Source organism: Camelus dromedarius, chromosome 24 (genome assembly GCF_036321535.1).
Source record: "Camelus dromedarius isolate mCamDro1 chromosome 24, mCamDro1.pat, whole genome shotgun sequence".
Classification (NCBI taxonomy): domain Eukaryota; kingdom Metazoa; phylum Chordata; class Mammalia; order Artiodactyla; family Camelidae; genus Camelus; species Camelus dromedarius.
Genome location: NC_087459.1, coordinates 8,717,051 through 8,742,791, shown reverse-complemented (window position 1 = coordinate 8,742,791; position 25,741 = coordinate 8,717,051). Strand labels below are relative to the sequence as shown.

The following is a 25,741-nucleotide window of genomic DNA, read 5'->3' as shown; positions in this document are numbered from 1 at the left end:
CTAGCCCCGGGGCTAGCCCACCAGCCAGGGCAGCTGATTCCTGCTGCTCCATCTGAGTGACACCCCACGACAGCTGCTGTTCACCTCACCTCTGGGGAGCAGCACAACATTCACGGCATAAGCTGACAAGGCCCTCTGGGGAACCCCCTCTCTCACACAGTCAGTGTGAAGGTCAGTGCCGCCCACGCTCACCCAGACCCTGCTGGCTGTGCTACGGACCAGAGCCCCACCTGCAGACAGAGGGACATTCCTGGGATGTCAGACTGGGTTCACCTGGGTCCGGAAGGATTAAACTCTACCCACTCTTGCATCAAGGAGATGGCACAAAGGGGTTCCAAGAGGTACCCCCAACACCAAAGTCAGGGTTAGGCTGCTTACCCGACCCTACAGCTGAGGCCAGCAGGCCAAATGCATGATATTCCACCCCCTCCAGACACAAGGCCCAATTTCCTGAACCCTGACTCAGGTCCACACCCAAGCCCTGGAATGTTCAAGCCCCCGCAAAACCCCTCCCTTCCCCAAGGAAGGGCAGGGCACCCTAAGGGGACATTCAGAAGGGGGGTTCAGGGTATGTGGGCCCGGGGACTGCCCAAGAAGGGGCACCAAGACAGCAGTCCCAACCCCCACAGACGCCCAAGGAGAAACAGCCAGGAAGCAGCACAGCCCTGGTCCCCAGAGTCTCATCCCCACCTGATGGGCACACGTGGCGTAGGCTTTGAGCAGGCTGCAGAAGGGGCTGAAGCTGCGGGTCAGGCCCAGGGAGCGGGGGCCCTGCCTTCTTTCCTCAATACACGGGGCTGCCCAGGCCCCGCTCCTGGGGCCCGGCCCACACCCCACAGATGCCGCATCAGATGCCTCCAACGTCAGAGAAGCCCCAAATCCACTGGCTGCAGATGGCCAGAGGTGGGCCTGGGACCAGCCAGAGGCCAGGGCGGCTCACCCAGCACTGTGGCACACCGGCTTTCCTTCTCTGTCAGTTCTGGCCGGGCCCCTCCTAGCCCCCTGTGACAGCTCCAAGGTGGGCAGCTCAGGGATTACTCTGCTTGACCTCCTCAGGGCAGAAGCGGTCATGGGGCTTCAAGCATGAAAACCAGCTCCCAAGCCCACTGTTCAGCAGCCCCTGGCCCTGTGGCACCCCCAACACCCCCACACCTTGGGGACACAGCTCACCTGGAGCTGGGGAGGCCTCACCACAGCTCCAGACCCTAACTGGCTGGTTGGCCCTTTCAGACCCAGGCGGACCAGTCAGCGCCTCCTCCTGGGCGCCTTCAGGGGCTACAGGCTACAGGTAGCCCCACAGATAGGAGCCAGGTCTTGTTGACACACCTCCTCTTCTAATGCCTCCTCCAGGGTCACCAAGCCATCATGACCTCCCTGGCCCCACCCAAACCCCTTTCTTCCACCTGGCTGGGCCATGCCCACCCTTGGCACAGAGTCTGTCAGTAATGGGTTGAAGTGCTTCTTTGACATCATTTACAAGGGGATGCAATGCCTGCTCATAGCTCCTGTGTGGCCCACTGTGACCTCCAACCCAACCCAGGCCATTCCTGACCTTTTTGGTTTTTTCCAAACAATTCCTTTTTGTTTCTCTGTTATTGTTGTTGTTTAGGGGCAGGTGTTTATTTTCTAATGGAGGTACTAGGGATTGAACCCAGGACCTCGTGCATGCTAAGCACACACTCTACCACTGAGCTCTACCCTCCCCACCCTGATCCTTTCAGTGTGACAGGTTACCAGCCTCCAAGGGCAAGCACTGCAGAGGCCATCAGGCCCACAGAGGATAAAGGCAGAGGGAACATTCTGCCTTGGTGGGTATGCTCTCAAAATGAGTGCAGCCCCACATCATCAGTAGGTGGCCCTCGGCCCTGGGGGAAAAGGGAAGGGGGCTCAGGACAGTGGCCAGAACCCAAAGGATGCATGTGGTGTAGAGCTCCAGCCCTGGGGCCAGCTGCCCATTGCCCTGCCCACAAGAGCCCTGACCCACCTCCTCCATCAAACTGGGCCAAAGACTTCCTGAGGTCCCCAAATGCCACAGATCCCAGGACTCAATCCCCATGGCCTCAGCAGGTTTGCACTGGGGGCTGGGATGGGAGAAACTCCGGATTCCTGGAAGGCTGGGGTCAGGGGACCTCCAGAGTTTTATTTTCTCATGTTCTTTCCAAATACATTCTGCTGATTCTCAAAATGGCAAAAGCCAAGATGCTCAAATTTTAATGCTCAACAGCTGATAACACACTTGATAATAAAATCAACAATATTTAGAAACAAATTTGATTAAATTCAAAAGGGGTTGAATAAATCATGCTTTTAGACTTAATATAAAATGTGTTAAAAATATATACTCATGCCAAATTATATTATTTTAGAGCATTAAAAAAAAAAACACCAGAAAGGGCTGTCAGCCCAGCAGGCTGTGTCCCCACCCTCCATTCACCATAGTGGGGATAACTTGCCTGCCCCACGGTCACTGGGTCCCAGGGCAAAGGCCTTTCTGAATTTGGGGCCTTTCAGGCACACACTGACTTGGCCCAGGATGTGTGGGGCTCTCATATGTTGCCATGGCCCCCGCACAGACCTCCAGGTGCTGCAGGCTGGCCCACCAAGGCCACACCATCCCCAACACCAACCCTCTGGGCTCCTGCACCACTACAGGGCCAAAACTGTCCTCCTGTTCACTTCTGCCTCCATGAGTGACCACAGCAGATGTCACAGTGATGCAGGGAATTTAACTTGCTCTAAATGCTCCACCTCCCCAAATCTAAATCCAAAGGGAGAACTAGGACCCAGACTGACCCTGCCTGCCAACCCCCACCCCCAGGAGTGTGTTGGTGCCTCAGCAGAGAGGACTCAGGAGGCAGGCTGCTCCTCCTAGGCTGTCTTTTGTCCCCAACTCCTCAGACAACCCTCAGCCCAGGGTAAGCTGTTAGCAGCACACTTGACACTGCTGGACAGGGCCAGACAGACTGGACCAGGGAAACGAGTCACCATCCACTGGCTGGGAAAATCACACAGAACAGAAAGCAATGACTTGCAGACTGCAAACAAAGCACCATCCATCCATCCATCCATCCATCCATCTAGGGCCACCAAGCTGCATTATTGTCTCTTTCCTGTCCTTTCCCCTGATATCTAATCCATCTCCAAGTCACACTGGTTCTTTCCCCGCAAAACAGCACCTTGGACCTGTTCCCTTGTCTTCCTTGCTGCACCTACCTATTCAGACAGTGTCTGGGCCAGGGTGCGCCTTCCTTCCTCCCACTAACAGTCAGTCAGCACTGATTGCTTGCCTGGCACAGCTTTGGGAGGGGAGGTACACAGAGGTAAACAAAACTCGGGAGCCCTGGCTCCTCAATGCAGGGTTTTACTCCGACAGCCTCCTGCCTAGTTCTGGGCCTCTAATCCTCACCTCTCCTGCCTTTGCCAAAAGGGTCTTGACAGTGCCTTCCAGCCTGCACCGTCCACCCGCTGGGGGATGAAGCCTTGGCACTGTATCCTGCACATCTCCCAAGTCGCCCCGCCCCCAACCGAGAAACTCCACCTTCCAAGCCCCGGCCTTCAAGCTGCCGCACTGACCACACCGGCCTCCCTTCGCTTCTTCCAGTGAGCCTCCACATCTTTGTACCTGCTGTTCTTTCTCACTGCCGAGTGCGCCCTTCCACTCGAGTCATAGCTGCAGTGTCATCTCCTCAGAAGCGCCTCCCCATCTGCGCCTTGTCTTCTATCTGCCTTTTGCTGCCCTTTCGTTCTGGTTGCACTGCCCACTGTCTTCTCCCCCCCAGCCAAGATCGCCTGGCGCAGAAGCTGCGTCTACGCGGTCACCCCTCACACCACCAATGGTTTTTAACCGCATGAACCCATCCCCGCAAAGGTCTCGCCCTCTGAGCCGCCTCTACCCTGCAGGTCCCCATGGCCGGCCGCGAGAGGCCGCAGCGCCCGCAAACGCTCCAGCATCCCCACTGCCCCGCGGCCCAGCCACGCTGGGCGCGAAGCTACTGGGTCTCGACCACAGTGCCCTGGGATGCCGCCAGGAGCGCCGCTAGCCCACTGCGCGTGCGCAAAGCAAGGGGCGGGGCCGCGACCGCGTTAACATTCTCCGAGCTAGCCCTCAAGCTTCCCACATGGCGCAGCCCTCCCAGCCCCAGCAAGCTGCCAATTTTCCGGCCCCACGAGGGGCGCAGCCAGCCCGAGGCAGCCCCAGACATCCCTCCAGAGAGGGAGACAGAGTAAGCACCCCGACGCTGTTCGCCACAAACGGCCCTGGCCCTTTAACACTCCCTTCGCTCGCGCCCATTGGCTAAGGCGCTCTACGTCATCGCTGCGCGCCGGACGACGGCGCCTTCCCGCTCCCTAACCCTGACGACAGAGCGGCGCCAGCCTCAGCGGCTGAGGAGAGCGGGACGAGGTCGCGGCCGCGGCGGCGGGAAGATGTAAGTTGTGGGAATCCGACCCCATCCGAGCTTCGGGAACCACCCACTAGGCTCGGCTGGGCGCATCGTGGAGCCCACCCGTCTCCCGGTCCCGCGGTTGCAACGGCAGCCTGGCGGCGCAGCGCAGTGGCTGAGAAGAAAGAGTGTGGCCCGGGGCGGGCTGAGTGGGAGGCGCCGAGGCCGCGGCCCGGAAGTGGTCGAGGCTGCGGCGGGCGGAAGGGTGCCCTCGCTTCGTCCGCTCTGCGGCGGGCCCAGTGAGGCCCGCGGGATCTGGAGCACCCGGGACCCTGGCCTCTGTCCTCAGGGCTCTCTCGTCGGGCTGGAGACCCAGGCCCGCATCGCCGGGCCCTGCCCTGGAAGTGCTCGTGGCCTGGCGCCTGGACTGGGGAGTTGTGAGTGAACGCGGACGGGGGGGCGGCGAGGTCGCGTGCAGGGCCGGTGCCGGTGGGTGTGGAGTTGCTTTATGGGATGCCCTGGATCCTCCCTTCGAATTCATTAACTCAAACATCGCCCCCAGGAATGTTTGCCGGGCTCCTGAGGGCTGTTCTCATATCCTTGGGGATACAGCCGCTAATGTCTTGGAGCTCAGTTCGACGGTTTAACCCAGAAGGGAGGATACGGGAAGGTTAAAATCATTGGAGGAGAGACAGGGCTTTTCTATTTTGTTATTTCACATTGTACCTAAAATGTCCTTTTAAATGGGGAAGGTGCTCTGAAGATGTGACCTGAAACGCCATCTACTCGAAATTTAACTAATTGTTCTCTCTCTCTGGCTGTTGGACGCGCACCTTTCCGGAGGATGGGGGAGGTAACCAAGGTCCTGTGCTGTTACCTGAACTTATGTAAACAGAGAACTTCAACCTTTGCTTTCTACCACTCAGGCCCCACCCAGCAAAGCGTCTTAATTTTTAGGATTTTAAGAATCACCGGTGGTGCTTGTTTTTACAAAGTTTCACAAAGATCTGCATCCGAGCGGATCTTTAGGACCTGAATGGGGCCCAGGAATCTACACTCTAGTTCAACTGTTCAGTGAGTCAGTAAGGTAGCCATTTGCCACACATGGCTGTTGAACACTTGAAATATACCTAGCCCCAACTGAGGTGTTTAAAAGATTTAGTGGTGGGGGTTTGTGTGAATTTTATGAATAAATGTGTATACTGATTGGTGAAAAGGTAATATTTGGGCTATACCGTGTCAAATACTTTACTGAAAGTTATCTTCAGTCTTTAACGTATAGCTTTTGTAATGTGGCTCTTTGAAAATTTGGGGGTACACTTGTAGCTTGCTCTCTATTGGACAGTACTGCTCTTGGTGATCCTAATGGGGGGGGGGGGTCCAGGGACCCTTGTTGAGCATTCAGAGATGGTGTGTAACCTTACAGTCGAGAGATTATGTGGGAAAAGAACCTCCAACTCCTTTCTTCTAATATTAGCTAGCGTTTATTGAGCCTTAACTAGGTGTTAAATCTCTTTTATGGTTAATTTGATTAGTGTTGTTGATAACTATGAATTGTAAGAACTGTATGTGTCACCATAATGCTAATGACAAATAGAGGCTCAGAAAGGTTAAGTGATTTTTCCAAGATCACACAACAGAGCTTTGAGTCAAACCCAGGCAGGCTGACTCCAGACTCTTAACCACTGAATCATACTCACTGATTGTCCAGGGACACCAACCTTATTTATTGTTGCCTGTTCATTATTTATACCTTACTGCTTTAAAATAAAACGTCTTAAAAGATTTTATGGCCCTGGAAAAGAGCCACAAAGGTGATACTCTGTTCTGCACTCTCATTTGATTGTCCACAGCTGGATGCTCTTTCTTGAGTCAGAATGTTTATTCAGCATTTTGGCACCACTACACATGTATAAACAAGATCCCAATTGATGTGCTGTGTTCAGGTTATTTATAGGCTGTTGAGGAAGGTGGAATAGTAGTACTCGAGGCTAACATCCTGAGCTCTTCGCTCAAGCAAATTGTACAAAACCTTACTGGAGATATTAAAGGCAACGGTCCCCAGGGAACAGGCACATAATGAATTAATAATTTGTTCTTGAGTAGTATTTACTAATGACCATTTACTGAGCACATATTGCAGTTCAGGCACTTAGCTAAACCCTTAAGGTGCCATAACTCATCCAATTTCATTGTTTACTTCTTCCTAAAAAAAATTATTTTTGAAAAAATCTGAACGTACAGAAAAGTTGGGAAAAAATTGTGCGTTGAATATCCACGTAACCACCACCTAGATTCTACAAGTTACATCTCATATTTGCTTTATATCTAGCCACCCATCAATCTTACTGCATTTCAAAGTAAATTGCAGGCTTTGGTATACTTCCCCATAGTACTTCCATGTGCATATCATCAAAGTTCAGTGTTTACAATGGCTAGTTATTAATGTGTTATTTTTATTACTATTTTAATGTTCATAGAGGACATTTTATTTGTATTTGGATATTAAATGTTTTGATGCTGGTACCAGTCACTTTTGAAATGGTTTTTGCTTCCAGTCATATCATATATCCAATGTATCCTACAAAGAAATTACAGCAATGAAACAAGAGATCTAATGCTATTGGTAATCCTATCAGTTAGGTTTTTCTCTGTTCTGCATGTAAATGTGGTGCTGTAGTATTTCTAAAGGGCTGTAGAGGGCTCATCATTCAACTGATGAGTGAAAAAACAGGTATTGAACCACCTGTAAATTAACAGTGATGGGCATCACCACTGTTTCCTTAAGAAAAAGACTAGCCGAGATGACAGTTCTACCTGTGCCTTCTGTGGGGGTGGGATCCTCCCTGAGGAAATGGTGATGGTCCCCTGCGTGTTCCCAGCTTTGTGGGTGTTTGCTGCTTACTGTGTTCCTTGCTGCCTTTTGTGCTGAGCTTTTGACTGCAAAGTGGATTTGTTGCCTTGCCAATTTACTCTGTAAATCCTTTTATCTTGTTATTAGGCTGCACTTTGGCGTAAATTGCAATCGATTAGGGATCGTTTCTCAGACTCAAGTTAGAAGTGAGAGTTCAGATAAGTGAGGCCGCCATTGCTGCTTTGAACACCTCAGAAGGGGAGAATGGATTTATCAGGAGTGAAAAAGAAGAGCTTGCTAGGAGTCAAAGAAAATAATAAAAAGTCCAGCACTAGGTAATCCTTCTGTTAGATTTTTCTAGTGCTACTTTGGGGGTGTTCATTACTAGGACCCTCAGAAAGGGGATGATTGGAATTGCCTTGAATTTTACAGTGAAAGTGTCCTAAGCCACAGATCATTTTGCTCTGTGATTGCCTGGGATTTCTGTAGCCCTTTGGATCCCCCTTTGGGTTTGCTATTGTTTCAGGGTCCAGTCAAAGAGGCATCTATCTCACACTCTTCCTCACTATCCAGGGCTCCTTCTCCTACCAAGCGCAAAGACCGCTCTGATGAGAAGTCCAAGGATCGCTCTAAAGATAAAGGAGCCACCAAGGAGTCAAGCGAGAAGGATCGTGGCAGGGACAAAACTCGAAAGAGGCGCAGTGCTTCCAGTGGTAGCAGCAGCACCAGGTGGGGCTGATGGGTTAGAACACTGCAGGGGCCTCACTTCCACACCTGCTATGTCTTCTTAAGTATTTACAAAGAAAACTTACTCAGATTATTAAGAGAGACCCTAATTTATGGCAAACTGGTTTGGGGTTTGCTCTGATTCTATATAGAAGATGGTGTTGGGATTTTTTTCTTTTCTAGAGATGTTGAGGAATGGGACTTCCTGGGATGTTTTTCTCTCAAGTGCTTTTTTTATTTGGACTTGTCATTGGATTGCCCTAGGCTCGAGCTCCCTTTTCCTTCAGTTGAGCCTGGTTCAGTCAGTAGCTGCCCTCCAAGCAGAGTTGGCGGTTCTGATTTGTCAGGCTCCTTCTTTACCTCTCAGTAGGCAAGGCTTCTGTGTAAGAAGGAAGCAGCTCATTCTTCCTTTCCTGTCACTGCACAATACAAATGCTATTTTGTGTCCTTACCTAGGGCTTTGGCTTAGGGCGGGGATTGGGGGATGTAAATGTTCTCCCCGCTGGAGAAGGCAGTGAGGCTTGAAAATACAAGGGCAGCGGTTTCCTCTTGGGAGCACCTGCTGGCCTGTCTGTGCTGTGAAGCAGTGCTGCTCCCACAACTGTTGTCCATGACCTCCTGCATCTCTCCCCTCAGGTCTCGGTCCAGCTCTACCTCCAGCTCGGGCTCCAGCACCAGCACAGGCTCAAGCAGTGGCTCTAGCTCATCTTCGGCATCAAGCCGCTCAGGAAGTTCCAGTACATCCCGCAGCTCCAGCTCCAGCAGCTCCTCTGGCTCTCCGAGTCCTTCTCGGCGCAGACACGACAATAGGCGGCGGTCCCGCTCCAAGTGAGCTCCTTCCCAGCACGGCTTCTTGCCCAGGAGTGGTTGGTTTGGGGGGATCTCCTCCCAAGACTTGAGAATTATCTAGGGACCTAAACTTAACAAACTGGGGGCTTTAAAGTTACCTTAGTTGTTATAAAAGACCCAAAAAGGAGTCTTTTTATCTTAATAGGATTTCTGAGATGAATAATATATGTGAACTGGTAGGAAAAGCTTCCTTATGAAAACCTGTCGTACTAGTGGTTAATATCCCCCACCTAAAACTTTTTGACTTGACAGATTGTTTCTGGTGTTTTTTTTTTTTTTAAATCAGATCCAAACCACCCAAAAGAGATGAAAAGGAAAGGAAAAGGCGGAGTCCTTCCCCTAAACCCACCAAAGTGCACATTGGGAGGCTCACCAGGAATGTGACCAAGGTGAGGAATCTTGTTTCTGTCTGGTGGACAGTGGGGTGTGTCTCTTTTTGCAAATTTTTGCAGTGGAAAACTGGAGAAACAGGCCTCTGCCAGAAGGTGAACTTAGAAAGTAGCATTTCGAAGGGCTGAGTTGATGGTGTGTGTTTCTAGCAGAGCATGGGTTACTTCCTTTCAATGGAAAGTGTTATATATGTGTATTTAGGAGATTTACTGCCAAATGCCAGGGTGGTAGACATTATGTGGTGAATTCTACATAAGTCGTTGATGAGTGAGCATTAAGAGTGACCCTTCTTTCTCCCTAGGATCACATCATGGAGATATTCTCCACCTATGGGAAAATTAAAATGATTGACATGCCTGTAGAAAGGATGCACCCCCATCTATCTAAAGGCTATGCATATGTAGAGTTTGAGAATCCAGATGAGGCTGAGAAGGCGCTGAAGCATATGGACGGAGGTGAGTAAACCCTGCCAGCACTGCTGACCTCCCTTGTCCACTGTCCAAGACTAGCTGCCCACCACACATCGTGAGATTAGAACCAATTTCCAACCTGGCTGCAAGCAAGAATCTCCCTGGAGCTCTTTCAGGATTCTAGTTCTTGCTCAGTGGGTGTGTGTTTACCAAAAACATGTTTTATGGAGTACTATTCTTTAAAAAAAAATCATCAAATATGAATATATTAGCACTTTAAGAATATTTCAATCTGTTAAAAGCTTAAGGATCAAATGAATGGGTTTTTTTAATATAAAGAATAGATTATGGTGAAGCATGGCTTTTATATGGGAATGTTTTCTTTAATTCTCTCAGTCATTTTCTGTTTTGCTAACATTGCAGAATTTTTAGGAGAATTTTGCTGAATTCACAGATTTTACCCATTTCCCAAATTCTTGTATCTTAACTGTATGACATTTATAGCTACTTTGTATTGGGCAAAATGGTTTTAACAACATTTGAACACTTGTGAATAGATTTAAGGCCTTGTTATACACTCAGTAAATAGCTTAACAGTTTTGTGGGGGGGGGGGTTGTTTGTTTTTTGGATAATTGCCCTTGAGCCCTGGTAGAATTTATATGCTAGGAAATTTTCCTTGATTCATAGCTGCTAACCCTACTTCAGTCTACTTAAATCCCTCTGGAGTGTTTCAGGAGTTCAGCATAAACTGATTCATCTCTGCACATATCAGGTCTTGGCCTTGTGAGTCACACCTTTGATTTAGAGACCGTTGGTCATTGTGTATTTGACAATCTGAGCACTTGCTAAAGATTCAGGAGACTTGGGCATATTCAGGATTTATGGAATTATAAATACTCCATGTTGTCTTAAGATTCTGGTAGGACTTTTTTTGTTTCGTGTGTCCCCGTATTGTGCTGTGCACCACTGAATAGGACAGTTCCATGCTGTCTCCAGAAAGAAAGTAGAAGGACCTGGCCTTTGCTGGCAGCTGGCCAGAGGATGGCTTTGTCTTCATTGTTACATTGTCGGTACCCATGAAATTCCTAATTTGGACTGACTTTTGGCCATGGGCCGGGGGCCACCTTGGACTGTATTTACTTCAGTTAAGCCTTTTTGAGTATGTTCTGAAAATAGACCCAGATTCCTGAGTTACCTCTTCAGTACCTTTGAAGTTTCCTTGAAAGTAGGAGCTGAGAAGATAAAGGATCTCTCCACCCTTTGGGAGTACACAAGGGTTGTGCTTGGTCCCCTGAGCATTCCCTGGACTGAGGTCAAAGTGCACACTCCCCTAGGATTCTTGGGTCCCTGCCTCAGTTTCCTTTGCTCTTTCTCTCCCTGAGACCCTGCAGGCTCCTCGGGCCTCCGTGCTGAGCTGCCTCCCCTCGCTGTTCTGCAGTTTCATTCATGCATGTGATTTTAGTACTGGCTGCACACAGACTCACCTCCCTGAGGCACTTGTTTCAAACTCCCAAGACAGCTTTGACATCTTGTTTCATTTTGTTCCCCCATGCTAGAAGTCTCTTCCTCCTCTCAGGCCCCACCTCAGGAAATCATAATTTATCCAGAAACTTGGTGCTGATCATCCTTCAGCTAAGCCCTGGGCTCGCTCACCTGATCCATCACCTAGCTCTGGTGAATGTACATTCCAGTTACTCCTTGAGTTCTTAGTTTCACCCCCATCAGTCCTGCCAAAGCCCCCTGACAGGTCCTCCCTCTCCTCTTGCGTGCCCCTTTCCCACTGTTCTTAAGAAAATTCAAGTGTGACACTACCTTTCAGCTCAAGGCAGGGCGGCACAACCCTTTCCCTCACATAGCAAACTCTAGCATGTTCTTTAGGATGACACTTCCTCTGGGAGGCCATCCCAGTGCATCAAGATAGAGTCCCCCATTAGGTTCCATACCCCCTCGTAGTTTTTTGATGAAACCTCCAATAATAGTAATTGTGAGGTTCTTCCTGTGACAATTGTAATTTGTCCTTGTTCCCCCTAGTCTCCCATCTGTCTTGCTCACCATGTCTGACGTTGGGCCTAGCCCAGGGTAAGTGTTTGTTAGGTATTTTGTGACTATCCTTTTTTTGACAGGACAAATCGATGGCCAGGAGATCACTGCCACTGCTGTGCTGACCCCCTGGCCTAGGCCACCCCCCAGGCGATTCAGCCCTCCCAGGAGAATGCTACCACCACCTCCCATGTGGCGCCGGTCACCCCCACGGATGAGGAGAAGGTGAGTCATTTTGGGGTCTCATAGGGGACTGACTAATTGGGACCAGTTTTTGTTTATTTTATTTAGAAACGTAATGTGAGAACCATGAGTTTGGGACCTTTTTTTAGCCCCACCCGCCCCCTATACCTCATGCTGTGTATGGGGAAGCAGTACATGTGGCCTTTGGAGCTCATCCCATCCTTTTCAGCTGGGAAAAGGGAGGGAAAGATAGCTGCCTGATTGGGGGACCCGCAGGAGGTTCAGCTCATGCTGTGTTTGGCTGTCCTGCGCTAGTGGTGTTGAGCTGCACTTTGCACAGCCCTCGGAGAACAGGAGACAGCCTGGGGTTGTGCCTTTGGTCTCCAGAACATGTTTCTTTCCCAAGTGTTCCATATCAGTGCCATCCAAAGGGAGCTGTCCTAGCTCAAGTGTTGAAGTGTGAAGCTGTGTACAGTCGTTCCTGAGGGAAAGCAGCTTTACCCTTGTAGTCCGAGATACAGAGCTGCTTCCGGGGCGTTTGCTTCGTGTCTGATGTGATCTCTCCTCTTCCTACAGGTCACGTTCCCCTCGGCGCAGGTCCCCCGTACGCCGGCGATCCCGCTCCCCCGGCCGCCGCCGCCACAGGAGCCGCTCCAGCTCCAACTCCTCCCGATAAGCAGGGCCACTGAAGCTCTGCCCCTGTGACTTATACCCATCTGACTCAGTTTTGTCACTTTTCTAGCTGAAAGGTGATCAGTAGGAAAGGAATCCCTCACTCGGGCAGGCTTTGAAGGCAAAGACAGCAGTTGAGTTGTTTCCTCTGGCAGCGGAGTTCCAGCTGCAGGATTGTTGTTGGCTTGGAATTGTGCCTATAAGGATGCCCTCCAGTTTTCTGGCTAGAAAGCTCCCATGTTGTCAGTTTGGTGGCAGAGCCAGCAGGGATGAGCAGGGGGCTCCAGGTGGTACACCCCCAGCCTGGGATCATGTTTTTCATTCCACACATGTCCTGGGGACAACCTGGTGGCCTGGTGATGCCCTCACTTGTTGGCCTGCAGGCTCCCCCAGGAAAGGCTCTACCTTTTGCAGCTGCTGTTCCTGTTAGCCTGGCCCTGCTCCCCTGCTTGAGTCTTTTCTGACCGTGAGGATCAAATACCCTATTATTTGTCTAAAATGGTTCTTTTTACATGTGCTCATATGCGTGTGCACAAATACACATACACATCCCACGTCTCCCTTTCTCTCTGAAATTGGTGAGCAACTTGAGAGCCAGCTCTGCATTGTCATCACGGAACCCCCTGTTGTGCTGGTATTCACGGTGGTCCTGCAGGTTACCTTGGCAATGTGTACATTGCTTTTCTTGACTTTTATTGTACAGTCAGTACTATAAATTTTCTGTTTTGAGTTTTGTAACTTTGTAGCATTTTAGATACTGTTGTGTTTGTACTTTGTTGTGTAGAGTAAAAGGATTGTGTTGAATAAACCTAGGATTACAGTGCAGATGAGTGTTGGGTTCACTGCCACCTTCCTGTCTCTTGGCCCCAAAGATAGCTTCAGGTGTGTGAGAATTAAAAGCACAGCTACCTAAAAAGTGTTTTGGTTTCATTTCCAAACTCACACCTCCGGAACCTTTCAACCAGGGAAACAGAAGTGTACCTCAGTGTTGGGTTGCTCCTTATGTGGACACACTTTAGAAAAAGGTATTTTATCACCTTTGAATTTCCAGGAACTTCCGATAATGCCTGCCAGAAATGTGGATCTCATTTGCTTCCGTTATCTTAGGTGGCCATGGAAAAACTATTTTCCACTTCAAAAAGTAGTTTGTTCCCCAAGGAAGAATTAAAAACGCTTAAGGTGTCACAGAACAAGTCTCCATCACCCACCAGTGGTACTTGGCCCTTCCTGTGTCCAGTGTTCAAACCCAATGGTCAGAAATACGCTGTGGACTACTGGGCATCTCGGGCTTGCCATCCATCCCACTGCCTGCAGGTAGTGTTTCTTCATGCACTTTCCAGCAAATACAAACACGGTGTCACTTTTCCCTTCCTTGTGGAGGAACACTGCAGTCCTTCCTACTGGTGGTGTGAAGGTGCTTCCTGCCCTCAGCCTTGCTGAAGAGGGTGCTGCCCGGCTTTTGTTCACTTGCTATTCTTACGCGGAAGGTGCATGGTCTGTTCTTAGTCACCAGTCTGTGCTGCCCCCCCAAGCCTATGGCTAAACTACCAGCTGTGATTCCTCTTCTCACAGTCAGGAGGCGGAGGTCACACTTGGCGGCGATGTCTGGGCTCCCATCTGGACCCCCTCTAGCATCCTTTGCAATGCCCATGCCTCCGCGGGGTGGCAGAGTTTGAGAATGGGCCTATTTTGATCTGGTTGCCTCAGCTATGAAAGCTGAGTGCAGGTAAGCAGCTGGTCAGGTCCTCAAAGTCCCCATGCCAACTCAGCTCACGACTCTGGGACTCAAACACCCCGTGACTTACGAGCAGTCACCCCCAGTCTCAGCAGTCTCCTGCCTAGGTGACTTGATCCTTGCCTGGGCGGTGGACAACATGGGAAGTTGCGCCGCTGGATGAGGGAGAACACGGTGTCTGTTCTGCCCGGGCTCCCTGCCTGGCAACCCTTCATCTGCATCCCCAGGGCCCTGCTCAGTGAAGCCGGGCACTTTGGCCTCCTGGGGGCGGGGACGATTTGCATCCAGGTGGACCGGTGGGCGGACTCAGGCGCTGACTCCGGCCCCGCCCTCCCCCAGCGGCGAGGCCACACCCCGGCGCCGCGACCGGGCCGGACCAGTCAAGATGGCCCTGGCGGTAGCAATGCGCGTCCTGACGCGCATCCTCCTCTGCCTGTGTGCGTGGCCCGGAGGCGGGATCTGGGCCGGGGGCTGGGACCCGGCAGGGGCGGCGGGCTAACGAGCTTTGCGCGGCCCTTCTCAGGGCCTCTGCTCCGAGGCGCGGCACTCTGAGGGACTCGGCCGGTGGCCGGTGGCGGGGACGGCGCGCGGCGCTTCGCGAGCCAGCGGGTGCTGGTGGAGCCGGACCCGTCTGCAGGTAAGCGACCCGGAACCCCGGCCTTCTGCACGTCGGGCTCGCCGAGCGCCGGAGCCGGTTTCCTGCCTGGACCGATATCAGGGCATCTGATTCAGTTCTCCTGTTTAGCTTCTCTCATGGCCGCCGAAGGCAGGTGATGAGGGGCCCACGTTGGTCCCATCGACGAGTCCCATGAAAACCTGAGTTTCTGAAAGGATCATTTCTATGATAGATTTCGATAGACATGAAAAAATGCAAAAACAGATTTTAAAAGTGTTGGATGGTGATGATGGTTGCACGACGTTATGACTAAATACCACTGAGTTGTACACTTCAAAACGGTTGAAAGAGTAAACTTTGTTATGTAAGCAAGAAAAAAAAATTACCGGCTAGATAATTTGTTACCAAAGTGCTTTCCCCCCCACCAGGGAAGAATTCACTAGCTTTGCTGGCTTACCGTGGTGGGAGGTTAAGTTTGAGCTCAGAAAGCCAAATCTGCCTGGTTGTGTCCTCACTGCCAGACCCAGGTTGCCTTCAGGCATCTTGAGGCTTGGATGAATTAATGGACTAAAAGTGCTTTTTAAAAATGTTTTCATTTAGGGCTAAAGTCCTGTTACTGCAGCTGATGTAAGATGACGTTCAACATTCCATTCGAGAAACACTTATTTTGTACCTACCCTGAGCCAGGGATGCAGTTGTCTACCTCGTGATGTACAAGTCCATCCAAATTCTTGATTAACTTCTGTTCACCTTCAGCCTCTTTACCTTACACCCAGTGTCCTGGAGTCAGCCTCACCAAGCTCTGCAAAAATCGAGTCAGCTTCAGAAACCCCTCAGAACCAAGTTTGGGGAGCTCACTTCTGAAAGTTTTGATTGCTTATATGTACATACCTGTAGCCAGTTAATAACTACCTCTTCTTCATAAATCAAAAGTCTCAGAAGAGCCATTTTGCCTGCAGGACTTAATTCTCATTCCTAAAGAATGGGTTGTGTTGACCATCCATAGATTTGCAAGACCCCGACCAGGGAAATGCACCCTAAATGAACAGTGGCGTCTCTGAATCACTTGAGGTCGGTCCTTAGGCCAGGCAGTGAGAACAGATGGCCCTGGCCAGCCCAGGCTAGCAGCTGCACTGTCCACAAGGGCAGGCCCTGTCGCTCCTGTTTTCCCTGCTGCTGGCAAAATGGATGTTTGGACGGTGGAGAATGTGAAAAACATCTGACCCCTTTACCCTCAGTCCTTTCTTAAACAGGCCTGAACCAGAGCGCCCCACTAGAGCTCCCCTGCACATCTGGTTCTAAGAATTTGTTCACGTCCTCCTCAAGAAAACTAAGGCCATTTCCTATTCCCATGAGGATATAGGACTTGCATTTGAGAGAAAAAGATCAACAGAAATTTGTACCTGAATGTTCACAGCAGCATTATTCACAATAGCCAAAAGGTGGAACCAACCCAAGTGTCCATGAGCACACGAATGGATAAACAGAATGTGCTCCACGCGTACAGTGGAATGTCCTTTGACCTTAAGAAGGAAGGAAGCACTGACTCATGCTACTGCAAGGATGAAACTTGAAAACATGTGAAGTGAAAGAAGGCAAACACAAAAGTTCCCATAGGTGAGTCCATGTATGTGAAATGTCCACAACAGACAAATCCATAGGAACAGAAAGGAGACTAGTGATGGCCAGGGGCTGGGGCAGGAGGAAGGGCAACTGTTGATGGGTACGGGGTTTCCTTTGTGCTGATGGACATGTTCTACAAGTAGATAGGGGTGGTTGTGCAACATTGTGAATGTACTTAGTGGACCTGAACTGTTCATTTTTAAATCGCTAATTTGCTAGGTGAATCTCACCTCCCTTTTAAAAAAACCCAAACTGTGTAGCTTCCCATGGCCAGGCTGAGGATGCAGGATGACTGGGAGCACCTTTCCAGTGCTAGGCATGAGCTTTGTCCTCTTCATTTTCAAACCAGGGGTCACTGTACTGAAGCTCAAGAGCCCCCCAGTGAACAGCCTCAGCCTCGAGCTGCTGACAGAGTTAGTCATCAGTCTGGAGAAACTGGAGCATGACAAGACCTTCCAAGGCATCCTCCTGACTTCGGTGGGTGCTCTGGAGCTCCCGCGGGGCCCGAGTCCTCTGATCCAAGTCCCGACTCAGAAACCATCCTACACACTTCGTGTGGTGTTGAATACTTGGGCAGCTCCAGACACAGGTGCCACCACAAGAGGCCTCCAGGGGTCGCCTTGTGGCTCCAGGGGGACCTGGGCAGATGGTTCTCCAGCAGGAGACTGGTGACTCTGTCCCAGGCTGCTTCCCAGGCCCATGGGGTTGTGGGGTCAGGCCCTGGGGCAAGGTTCAGATTCCATACCCGGGGCCAGAACTTAGGTGAGGGCAGGTGACACTTTTGCAGGGATAACCTTGAGCCCACACTGCTTCAGGAAAGATGGACCCTATGCAAACTTGGCAGCAGCTTCCTGGGGCGCCCTTACTTCCCTAGGACTGCCCTGGGGTCTTCTCAGCTGGCCTGGACCTGACGGAGTTGTGTGGAAAGAACCCAGCCCACTACGCGGAGTTTTGGAAGGCTATGCAGGAGATGTGGCTGCGACTCTACCTGTCTAACTTGGTGCTGATTGCCGCCATCAATGTGAGTGTCTCCTTCCCGAGGGGCCTGGATGACTCGCTCCTTAGGCTGAGGGATGGGCATGACCCTGTCTTCAGGAAGCCTCTGGAGAGGAAAGGGGCAATCGGGGAGACTCTCAGAGGTGGACAGGTCATTACAGACCAGGTTACTGGGGGGTGGGAGGTGCAGAGGGACCAGGGCCCATGGTCGACAGGGCCCAGCAAGAGGGATCTGGGGGGGAGGGGCGTGTGGGGGATCAGATCCACATTTTGGGAACGTGACTTTGGCCTAACCTGGGCAACGCAGGGGCAGGGCTCAGGCTCACAGAGGTGCAAGGAGGGCCTGCTCTGGGTGGAGAGGAGGGATGGCCAGAGGCAGGAAGACTCCCTGAGGTGCAGTGGCAGCTGACAGCAACCTGCCACTTCTCTTTGGGGCAGCAGTGTGCATGAGACAGGGCAGAGTGAGGTTGGGCTTCTGAAGACCTCCTGCTGGAGATGGCAGCAGGCCCTCAGTGGGGCACGACAGGAGGTAACAGCTCTGGCTAAATGCCTGCTTGGCATTTGAGGGTACAGACAAGAGTTTTGAGTGGAAAGGCCGCTTGCTGCCCAGATGTGAGGCTAAGAAAAGAGGGATGTTCCACCGTGATAGCTGGCCACCCTGCCGGTGCCCTCAGCCCTCAGGCTGATGGGCAAGCCTGGGTCCCCATTGTGTGCACACCCCACCAAAGACTATATGGGTGCAGAACCCTAGGGTCTGGAGGCATCCCAAGAGCTCACATGCACTTGAAGGGCATTCCTCGGGCCCTAGGCTTTCTGGAACATGACTGGGACCAGCCGCAGCAGCACCTGGACCCGTTGATCTTGCTTCCCCTGAGGGAGCCTGCCCAGCCGGAGTCTGCCTCTATCTCTCACCTGCAATTACCGGGTGCTGGCTGACAACCCCAAGTACCTCATGGGGCTGAATGCGACCCTGCTGGGCATCATCATCCCCTTCTGGTATGGCCGGGGGCTGCACCCACATTCCACTTGTCCCTGGGGCTGTGCCCACTTCTCAGGGAACCCCGAGCCCGTGGTAAGTGGGTGTCTCCATTCCAGGTTAAAAGACACCCTCATAAACACCATCAGGCACTGTGCCACCGAGTGTGCCCTGCAGCTGGGGTTGCTCCTCCCACTGGCAGAGGCCCTCCACATGGGCATGGTGGACCAGGTGTACCTGAGGACCAAGTGCTGAGCACAGTGCTCTCGGTGATGGCCCAGTGGATGGCCATTCCAGGTGAGGAGCCCAGGGAGGGCCGACAGCTGTGGGTCAAGCAGAGCCCCTCCCGTTCCCAGCTGGAAGCTCCTGCTGAGACAGAAAGTTCTCAGGTAATTCACAAATGAGCCTTTCACAGTAGCAGACTGTAGAGTTCTGAGGCCAAGATAACAGATTATTACAAGACAGAGAGTTAGGATGGGGGTGCTTAAAACTACAGAAATGCAGGGGGAAGGGAATAGCTTAAAGTGGTAGAGTGCATGCCCTACGAGGTCCTGGGTTCAATTCCCCAGTACCTCCTCTTAAAAAACAAAAAAGTAAATAAATCAACCTAATTACCTCCCTCCAACACCTTAAAAAACAAACTACAGAAATGCATTCTCTCACAGTCTCTAGGCCAGAAGGCTAAAGTCAGAGTGCAGGCAGGGCCTTGCTCACTGCAGAGGCTCCAGGGGAGGCTTCTCCCTGCCTCTTCCAGCTTCTGGGGCCTCCTGGCTTTCCTTGGCTTGTGGCTGCATTGCTCCAAACCCTGTCTCCGTCTTCACGTTTCACATGCCCTCTGAGTGTCTCTATGTCTCAAATCTTCCTCTCCTTTTAAGGACACCTATCACTGGCCCTAGACCCATTGCAAAGACCCTTTTCCTAATAAGGCCACTTGGACATACCATTTTGGGGTCCACTATTCAGTCTACAAACAGACAATTGGGAACAGCCTGGGTGTCTGTGTCTAGAAATAGGGCTGCTTGTATCAACCATCATGGAGACCAGGGGTGAGAAGACTGTTTATAAAGAGCCAGGGAGATTTGCAGCTCTATGGGTCACACCGTCTCCACCACAGCTGTGGCGCTGGAGTGTGAGGGAAGCCTCAGTGTACGGGAACTAACAAATGTGTCGGTATTCCAATAAAGCCAGGCCACTGAATTCTGAATTTCATGTAATTGTCACATGTCACAAAATGTCACCCTAAGATTTTTTTCATCTATATGAAAATGTAAAGACCATTCTTCCTTCTTGAGCCACAGGGGGCCATGTTTGCCAATGCCTTACACAAGTGATTGAATACCGTGCAGCCATTAATTATGTTGTAAAAGAATATTTAGCAACATGGAAAATATTCTCAACAATACAGATGAGTGAAAATAATAGGTTAAGAAGACAGTTTTTACAGTATCATCCTGTATGTTTTTAAAACAAACCCATGGATTGTAGTGATACAGGAAAAATGGGGAGGGGGAGGATGGACATGTTCCAGGCAAGTCCCTGGGATGGACTCCCCTCAAGTGCTTGGCTTTGTGAAAGAAGGAATTAAAGAGTGAGCCATAGTTGAGTAAAAGTAGGTTTATTCAGAGAGATGCATACTCCACAGACCAAGTGCAGGCCATGTCAGAAAGCCAGAAAATCCATGAGGTGGGGGGTGGAGTTTAGTTTAAAGTATAAGTAGATACACACTCCATAGACAGAGGGCATGCTGTCTCTGAAGGCAAGAGATACACATTCCACAGACAGAATGGGGGCCTTCTCAAAAGGCAAAAGAAAGGCCACGAGGTGCAGGGTTGTAAGTTTTTAATGGGCTCAGTAACTTCATATGTTAATAAGTGGGAGGGTTATTCCAACTACTTTGGAGAAGGAGCTGGGATTCCCAAGAATTGGGCCATCACCCACTTTTTGACCTTTTATGATAAACCTTGAAATTTTCATGGCGCCTATGGAAGTATCATTTAGCATGTTAATATATTACACTAAGCATATAATGATGCTCAAGGTCTACTGGGAGTTGACTCTTCCTCCATCTTGGTGCTAATTGCTGTGTCGTTCTTTTAATGGTTATGCCATGTGTCTCAGTAGGAAACAGATGATTTTCATTTTCTTCTCCTTCCTTACTCTGTATTTTCTAAGCTTTCTACCAGAGTTCCAACAGGAATTCTCTTGGCAGGGCTGGGAATGATGCCACTGTCCCAGATTGTGGGTCTTTACCCGGGGACCCCATTTTCCTTAGATCACACTCGACAGCTGACCAAGAACATGATGCAAAAGCCCACTGCAGACCACCTGCTGAAGCAGCGTGACACTGACATCCAGTACATCGTCAGCGTCATCTCCAGGGACTCCATCCAGAAGTCCCTGAAGACCTACTTAGAAAAACTCAAGTGAATAAAAGGCTAAGGGCTGGGCTGCCCACGCAGGGCTCTTAGCCGTATGCCCTCTCCTGTGGTTCCAAGGGATTTTAAATAAGGTATTTTCCATTTAAAAGTACTTTCAGCTCTTTGTTTTGCTGATCTTCCTAGAAGGCCCAGTGCCTCGTAGCCATAGTCCCAAAACACGCCGCCACCCATGAGTGCCTTTTGTGCCTGGCAGGTGGGCAGAGGGGCACAACTGGCAAGCAGTGTCTCGATTTGGGAATCATAACCTGACAAGTGGGGCCATTCTCGACCTCAACAATGTCACCCCTGACTGTCTCCTTTGCCAAAGCAGAATAAAGTCCTTGGCTGGTGGGATGCCTGATTGCTAGAGGCATAAGGCCAGGCAGTCGTGGGCCATAACAAGCCACACATGACCCCCACCCACACCCCTGACACAGGGAAAAGCCCTTGGGCAGCCATGTTTGGTGTGTTTGGATGGAAGGCATGTACAAATTTCAGAGGAACTGAGGTGAGGGAGACATTCCTTGTGAAGCATTTTACATTACAAGCATCCTAAATCTTATTTTAGAAAGAGCTAGCAAGAGAAGCTTGTCCAAACTCTTGAAACAAAAGTTTTCCTCTCCCGTACAATTCAGATCAGCTCTCAAATCCTGCCAAAGTCGAGATGCTTTGAAAACCAGAAACCTCATGGGGCTCCTGTCAGTTACACTGTGTACCCCAGCTGTGCTTATTCCCAATCCTCAGGTGTTGGGCTTACCTGAGAAAGAGGCCACTGTTCTCCCTGATAAGTCCTTGCCTTGCCCAGGGCTCCTGAGGAGGAACCTACCAGGGAGGCACCTTTGAAGGGGCTGAACCACTGTGCGCTGTTTGGGTTCTATGGGCAGGACCTTAACCCAATCCACCTGCTCACCACTAAGGGGGCTCTCCAAATGTCCCTGGGCTGCTGACCAGCTGAGGGCAGGGGCCAGCCTTCCTGACCTCCCCAAGGACTGCAGCGCTGGGTGTGGCAGGACCCTGACATAAACAAGCGCCTGAAGGGTCCTGCAGGCCTGGGAATTGGGGCTATAGGGGGAACAGCAGGGCCTGGAGGTTGGCTTTGTACATCAACCCTACATGTGTGTGAGTGTGTGTGAGCACTTATCCCCTGCTGCCCTCAGTACAATTTTTTTTTTAAGCGAATGAGCCTGGCTGAGACCCAATCAACTTTATTGATGGACACTAAAATTTGAACTTCATATAATTTTCATATGTCACGAAATAGGATTCTCCTTTGGATTTTTTTTTTAACTGTTTAACAGTGTAAAGATCACTCTTGGTTCACAGGCCATACAAAAGCAGGTGGTGGGCTGCATTTCATCTGTGGGCAGTAATTTCCTAACACACACACACCCCCACCATCTAAACATATACTGTCTGGACACTTACTTCTTGCTGGCAATTATGTAACATCTACTTCATTATTAAGTGAGGATGATACAAAATTTGCTTAAGGCTTCATCTAAACTGCTGGTTTAGTACAAGTTCTTGAAAGCAGTTTGCAGAAACAAAGAACAACCAGTGAGCACACGAGCTGCCTTCTGAAGCCAGCCTGGTCTGGAGTTGGCTGGTACCCAGCAGGATGTGGAATGGGCAGGGCTGGCTGTCCCTGTCCTCTAAGGGGGCTGGGACCAGAGACCCACTGAACTGCAGGACCAAGGTTTGTGCCCCAGAAGGGCTGAGTCCTAAGAAATGACATGAGGCATCGGAGCTGACAGGTGTGTGGTCTTGGCTGAGTATTTATTGAGCTCAGCTGTGTCCCCAGCACTCTACAAGGTGCTTCTCACAACCCTATGAGGTAGGTGGTGGCAGCCCAGTTCATAGTTGGGGAAACAGGTTCCAAGTGGTCACATCACTTTTCCAGGCCCTGCTGACCCTGCCCTTCAGCCTTGCTGGGGTTAGCTAGCCACCCTGAAGAACTCTTGTAAGACAGTTGCTTGTGGCCAGAGTCTGCAGGCGTTGTGCTCTGGCCAGGCCTCAGAGCTGTCAGTGGGACTTGAAGGTCACCTCCACAGGAAAATGGTCACTGATAGCAAGGGCCTGGAGGGAGGAGGGGCCAAGCCTCAGAGGCTGTGCTGAGCAGCCTGTCCCCTCTCACGCTCCACCCTAGAAAACTGCCCCAACTCGGGATGGAGCCCAGTGGGTATCCACAAACCACTGCATGGGGGTGGGGGAGCAAGCTGGTGAGGACTGGACTGTCCACCCTAGCTGTTACCTGTAGGTGGGTTGGGAGTACAACTGGGGACCCTACTTTGGAGAGACAAGGAGCTTCCTATAGCGCCATCCCAGATTTGTTCCATTCAGCCAGAACTGAACCACTGAAGGTCTTTTCTAGAAACGCTAGTGCAGGGAGGGGTGCGCAGGGTGCACTGAGGTTGGGCCCAGCCGCGGCCTTGGGACCCCAGGACCCTGTGCTCCCCTCACCCCTGCCGGACCCAGCCAGCACTCACCTGAGCCTGGTCCAGGCCAAGTTCTTCCTGAAAGTCGTGGACAGCGGCCGACATGGGCTTCAGGCTACTGCGCAGGCGGGCGCCACAGAGCACGATGCGATCGTAGGCACAGTCTGAGTTGCCCACCGTGGTGTCGGCGCTGTCTGGGATGAGCCACTTGAAGACTTCGCTGCTGCGCAGGCGGATGACCGCCCAATCCTGAGCCCGCACGTATTTGCAGTCAGCGTTAAAATCGCCCAGAAACAGCATGTCCTGCGGGGGACCACAGAGCAGGGCCTGAGCCTGCTGGAGGGGCGGGCCAATCGCCAGCGCGCGCCTTCGGGAACCCGGGACCCTGGAGGCAGGGCGGGGCCATGCGGACGCGGGGGCTTACGTCGGTGCCCCACTTGTCGATCACGTCCAGGTACACGTCGTAGAGCGCGTCAATCTCGGCCACGGCCTGGTGCGGTGCGGCATGCAGCGGAATCAGCACCAACTTCTTGGCAGCTGCGGGAGTATGTGGGCATCAGGGGTTGGGGCGGGGCCCGCAGGAGGGGCGGGGCCAGCATGGGGCGGTGCCTCACCAGAGCCAGGTGCTGAGAACTTGACCACGAAAGGTTCACGACTGAAGGCATCCTCAGGGTCCGGGTACTGGTACGTCTCCACGACCGACACCGCGTCCTTCCTGGGGGTAGAGGGTGGGTGAGGTCGCTGAGCGGCCCCCGGTGCCCCGCGCGCCCCGCCCCCGCGGCCCCGCCCCTCACCTGTAGACGAACAGGTACATTTCCTTGTACTGGTCCCGACCCAAGGGCTCGCTGCTCACGAAGTTGTACTCATGTTTGGACACGCTGCAGAGATACCGTCCAGACCCGGAGTCAGGGCATCGCGCCGAGACCTGGGATCCTGGCCCGGGCTCCCAACGCAGGGCCCTACCCACCACACCTGTTGATCTGCTCCATGAGCGCGTACACGGCGCTCAGGTCGGGGTCTCGCACCTCCTGCACGAGCATAACGTCATAGCCAGCCAGGATCTAGGGGAGGGGCCGGCAGGTGCGGGGTCACTCAAGGAAGATTCGCCCCAGAGCCCAGCTGCGACCCCGCCCAGGGTCCCCGGCCTCACTTGTGCGATGACGCTGCCGCAGGCTGGGTCTGACACTTTGCTGTCGCCAAAGCTCTGGATATTGAAAGCTCCGATGCGCAGCGCCGCGACTCCAGAGGCCCCCAGCGCCCAGAGCGCTGTCAGTAAGGCCAGGGGCCCGCTGTCCATGGTACAGAGCGGGCCAGCTTAGGACAGACACAGCCCGCTTGAGCGCAGATTTAGAGTTGGACACATCGGCCCACTCCTCTCTGACCCGGCTGCAGGGGCTCAGGGGAACGGGGGACTGGACAGGTTCTGCCACCCATTGCTGGCTGGCACGAGGGCACATCTTTCCCATGCTGCTCTCCAGTCTCCCCAGGGTGGTAGGCTTGGCTCTCCGCCCATGACCATCCTACTCCATGGGAAAACTGAGGCCCAAATATTAAGACCCCATTCCCATCTAGCCCCCCAACCCAGCTCAGCCCCACCCCCAGACTCACCTGAGGGATGTGGATAGGCCTGTCAGAGGCTCAGGATCTGGGTCCCAGTGAAGATCTGAGGTCCAGGCTGAGAGTGAACAGACTTCAAGGGCTCGGTCCAGCAGCAGCGCTGGCACCCCAACTTGGTGGTAATTTGAAGCCCTGGTCCAGGGAGGGGCCAGACTGTGCTGGGTCCCGCCCCCTCCACTAATTTGGACACTGTAAGTCCCAGCTCCCATTCCCAGGAGACCCCCCCACCTCTACCCTCACCCCAGGACAAGGCAGCAGGACATCCACCCTGAGACTGCTCTGCTGCCCCCACGCCTGTCAGAACAGACTCAGAAGGCCCTGTCTGCCCACAAGCTGCATCAGGACTGGGGAAGAGGACCAACCAGCCATGCCCATGGTCCAGGCCTTGCTCTCATCCCCGCCCTGGAGAAACTAGGTCACCCAGAATCTCCCTCCTCAAGCTGCACCCCCTCAGGGAAACAAGGCAGCACAGGCAGGAAAGACCAGCCCCATTCCTCCTGCCCCATATCTCCTACCCGTCCCCTCAGGGTAAAAAGCCAAGGCTCCTGGTTGTCCAGCCTCATTCCTCAGCCCCAGCGCAGCCCCAGGGTTGGAGGCTGGGAAGCAGCACCCCCTTCCCCCTACCTCGGCAGGACTCAAGGAGGTTGGGGTCACAGCTCCAGCTGGGCAGGGCAGTGGCAGGAGGCTGCCTGTCCACATGCCAATAACACCTACACACCACCAAGGTGCCGCCAGCCCCGTGGGCAGCCCTGGGTGGGGTAACCAGACACTAGAGTATAGAGTGGCCTGGGCATGCAGTGGCTGCCAGAGGGGAACCTG

The 25,741-nt window shown here is 52.1% G+C and overlaps 3 protein-coding genes across 5 annotated transcripts; 2 read left to right on the top strand and 1 right to left on the bottom strand.

Annotated features, from left to right (window-relative positions):
- The first annotated feature begins 4,278 nt into the window (after window positions 1-4,278).
- On the top strand, window positions 4,279-13,423 carry RNPS1 (RNA binding protein with serine rich domain 1). Of its 3 annotated transcripts, none has more exons than XM_010992592.3 (8): window positions 4,295-4,427; window positions 7,384-7,571; window positions 7,810-7,965; window positions 8,599-8,790; window positions 9,098-9,200; window positions 9,503-9,656; window positions 11,736-11,877; window positions 12,412-13,423. In XM_010992592.3, exons 2-8 carry the CDS (start codon window positions 7,501-7,503, stop codon window positions 12,509-12,511), a joined length of 918 nt encoding a protein of 305 aa, XP_010990894.1. In that variant the 5' UTR covers window positions 4,295-4,427; window positions 7,384-7,500; the 3' UTR covers window positions 12,512-13,423. The 3 variants fall into 3 exon arrangements, with proteins under 3 accessions (XP_031303271.1, XP_010990894.1, XP_010990895.1); XM_010992593.3 differs by having other exon boundaries at window positions 4,398-4,819; XM_031447411.2 differs by lacking the exon at window positions 7,384-7,571 and having other exon boundaries at window positions 4,279-4,427.
- Window positions 13,424-14,216: 793 nt separating this feature from the next.
- Window positions 14,217-20,880, top strand: ECI1 (enoyl-CoA delta isomerase 1). The gene is given in 10 exon segments (XM_064478769.1): window positions 14,217-14,233; window positions 14,582-14,679; window positions 14,796-14,879; window positions 16,831-16,958; window positions 17,356-17,502; window positions 18,353-18,377; window positions 18,380-18,473; window positions 18,573-18,682; window positions 18,685-18,750; window positions 20,726-20,880. Coding segments are annotated over 10 exon segments (924 nt in total).
- DNASE1L2 (deoxyribonuclease 1 like 2) lies at window positions 20,053-25,650 on the bottom strand. Its single transcript, XM_010992594.3, is given in 8 exon segments — window positions 20,053-22,946; window positions 23,357-23,608; window positions 23,730-23,861; window positions 23,864-24,020; window positions 24,100-24,183; window positions 24,278-24,366; window positions 24,456-24,594; window positions 24,914-25,650. Coding segments are annotated over 8 exon segments (1,125 nt in total). The 5' UTR covers window positions 25,132-25,650; the 3' UTR covers window positions 20,053-22,892.
- Between the last annotated feature and the right edge of the window lie 91 nt (window positions 25,651-25,741).

Coding starts and splice junctions, on each gene's coding strand:
- RNPS1 (XM_010992592.3), top strand. CDS start 7,501: ATGGATTTATCAGGAGTGAAAAAGAAGAGCTTGCTAGGAGTCAAAGAA. Junction 8,791..9,097: donor AGGCGGCGGTCCCGCTCCAA/GTGAGCTCCTTC, acceptor TTTTTAAATCAG/ATCCAAACCACCCAAAAGAG. Junction 9,201..9,502: donor TCACCAGGAATGTGACCAAG/GTGAGGAATCTT, acceptor CTTTCTCCCTAG/GATCACATCATGGAGATATT.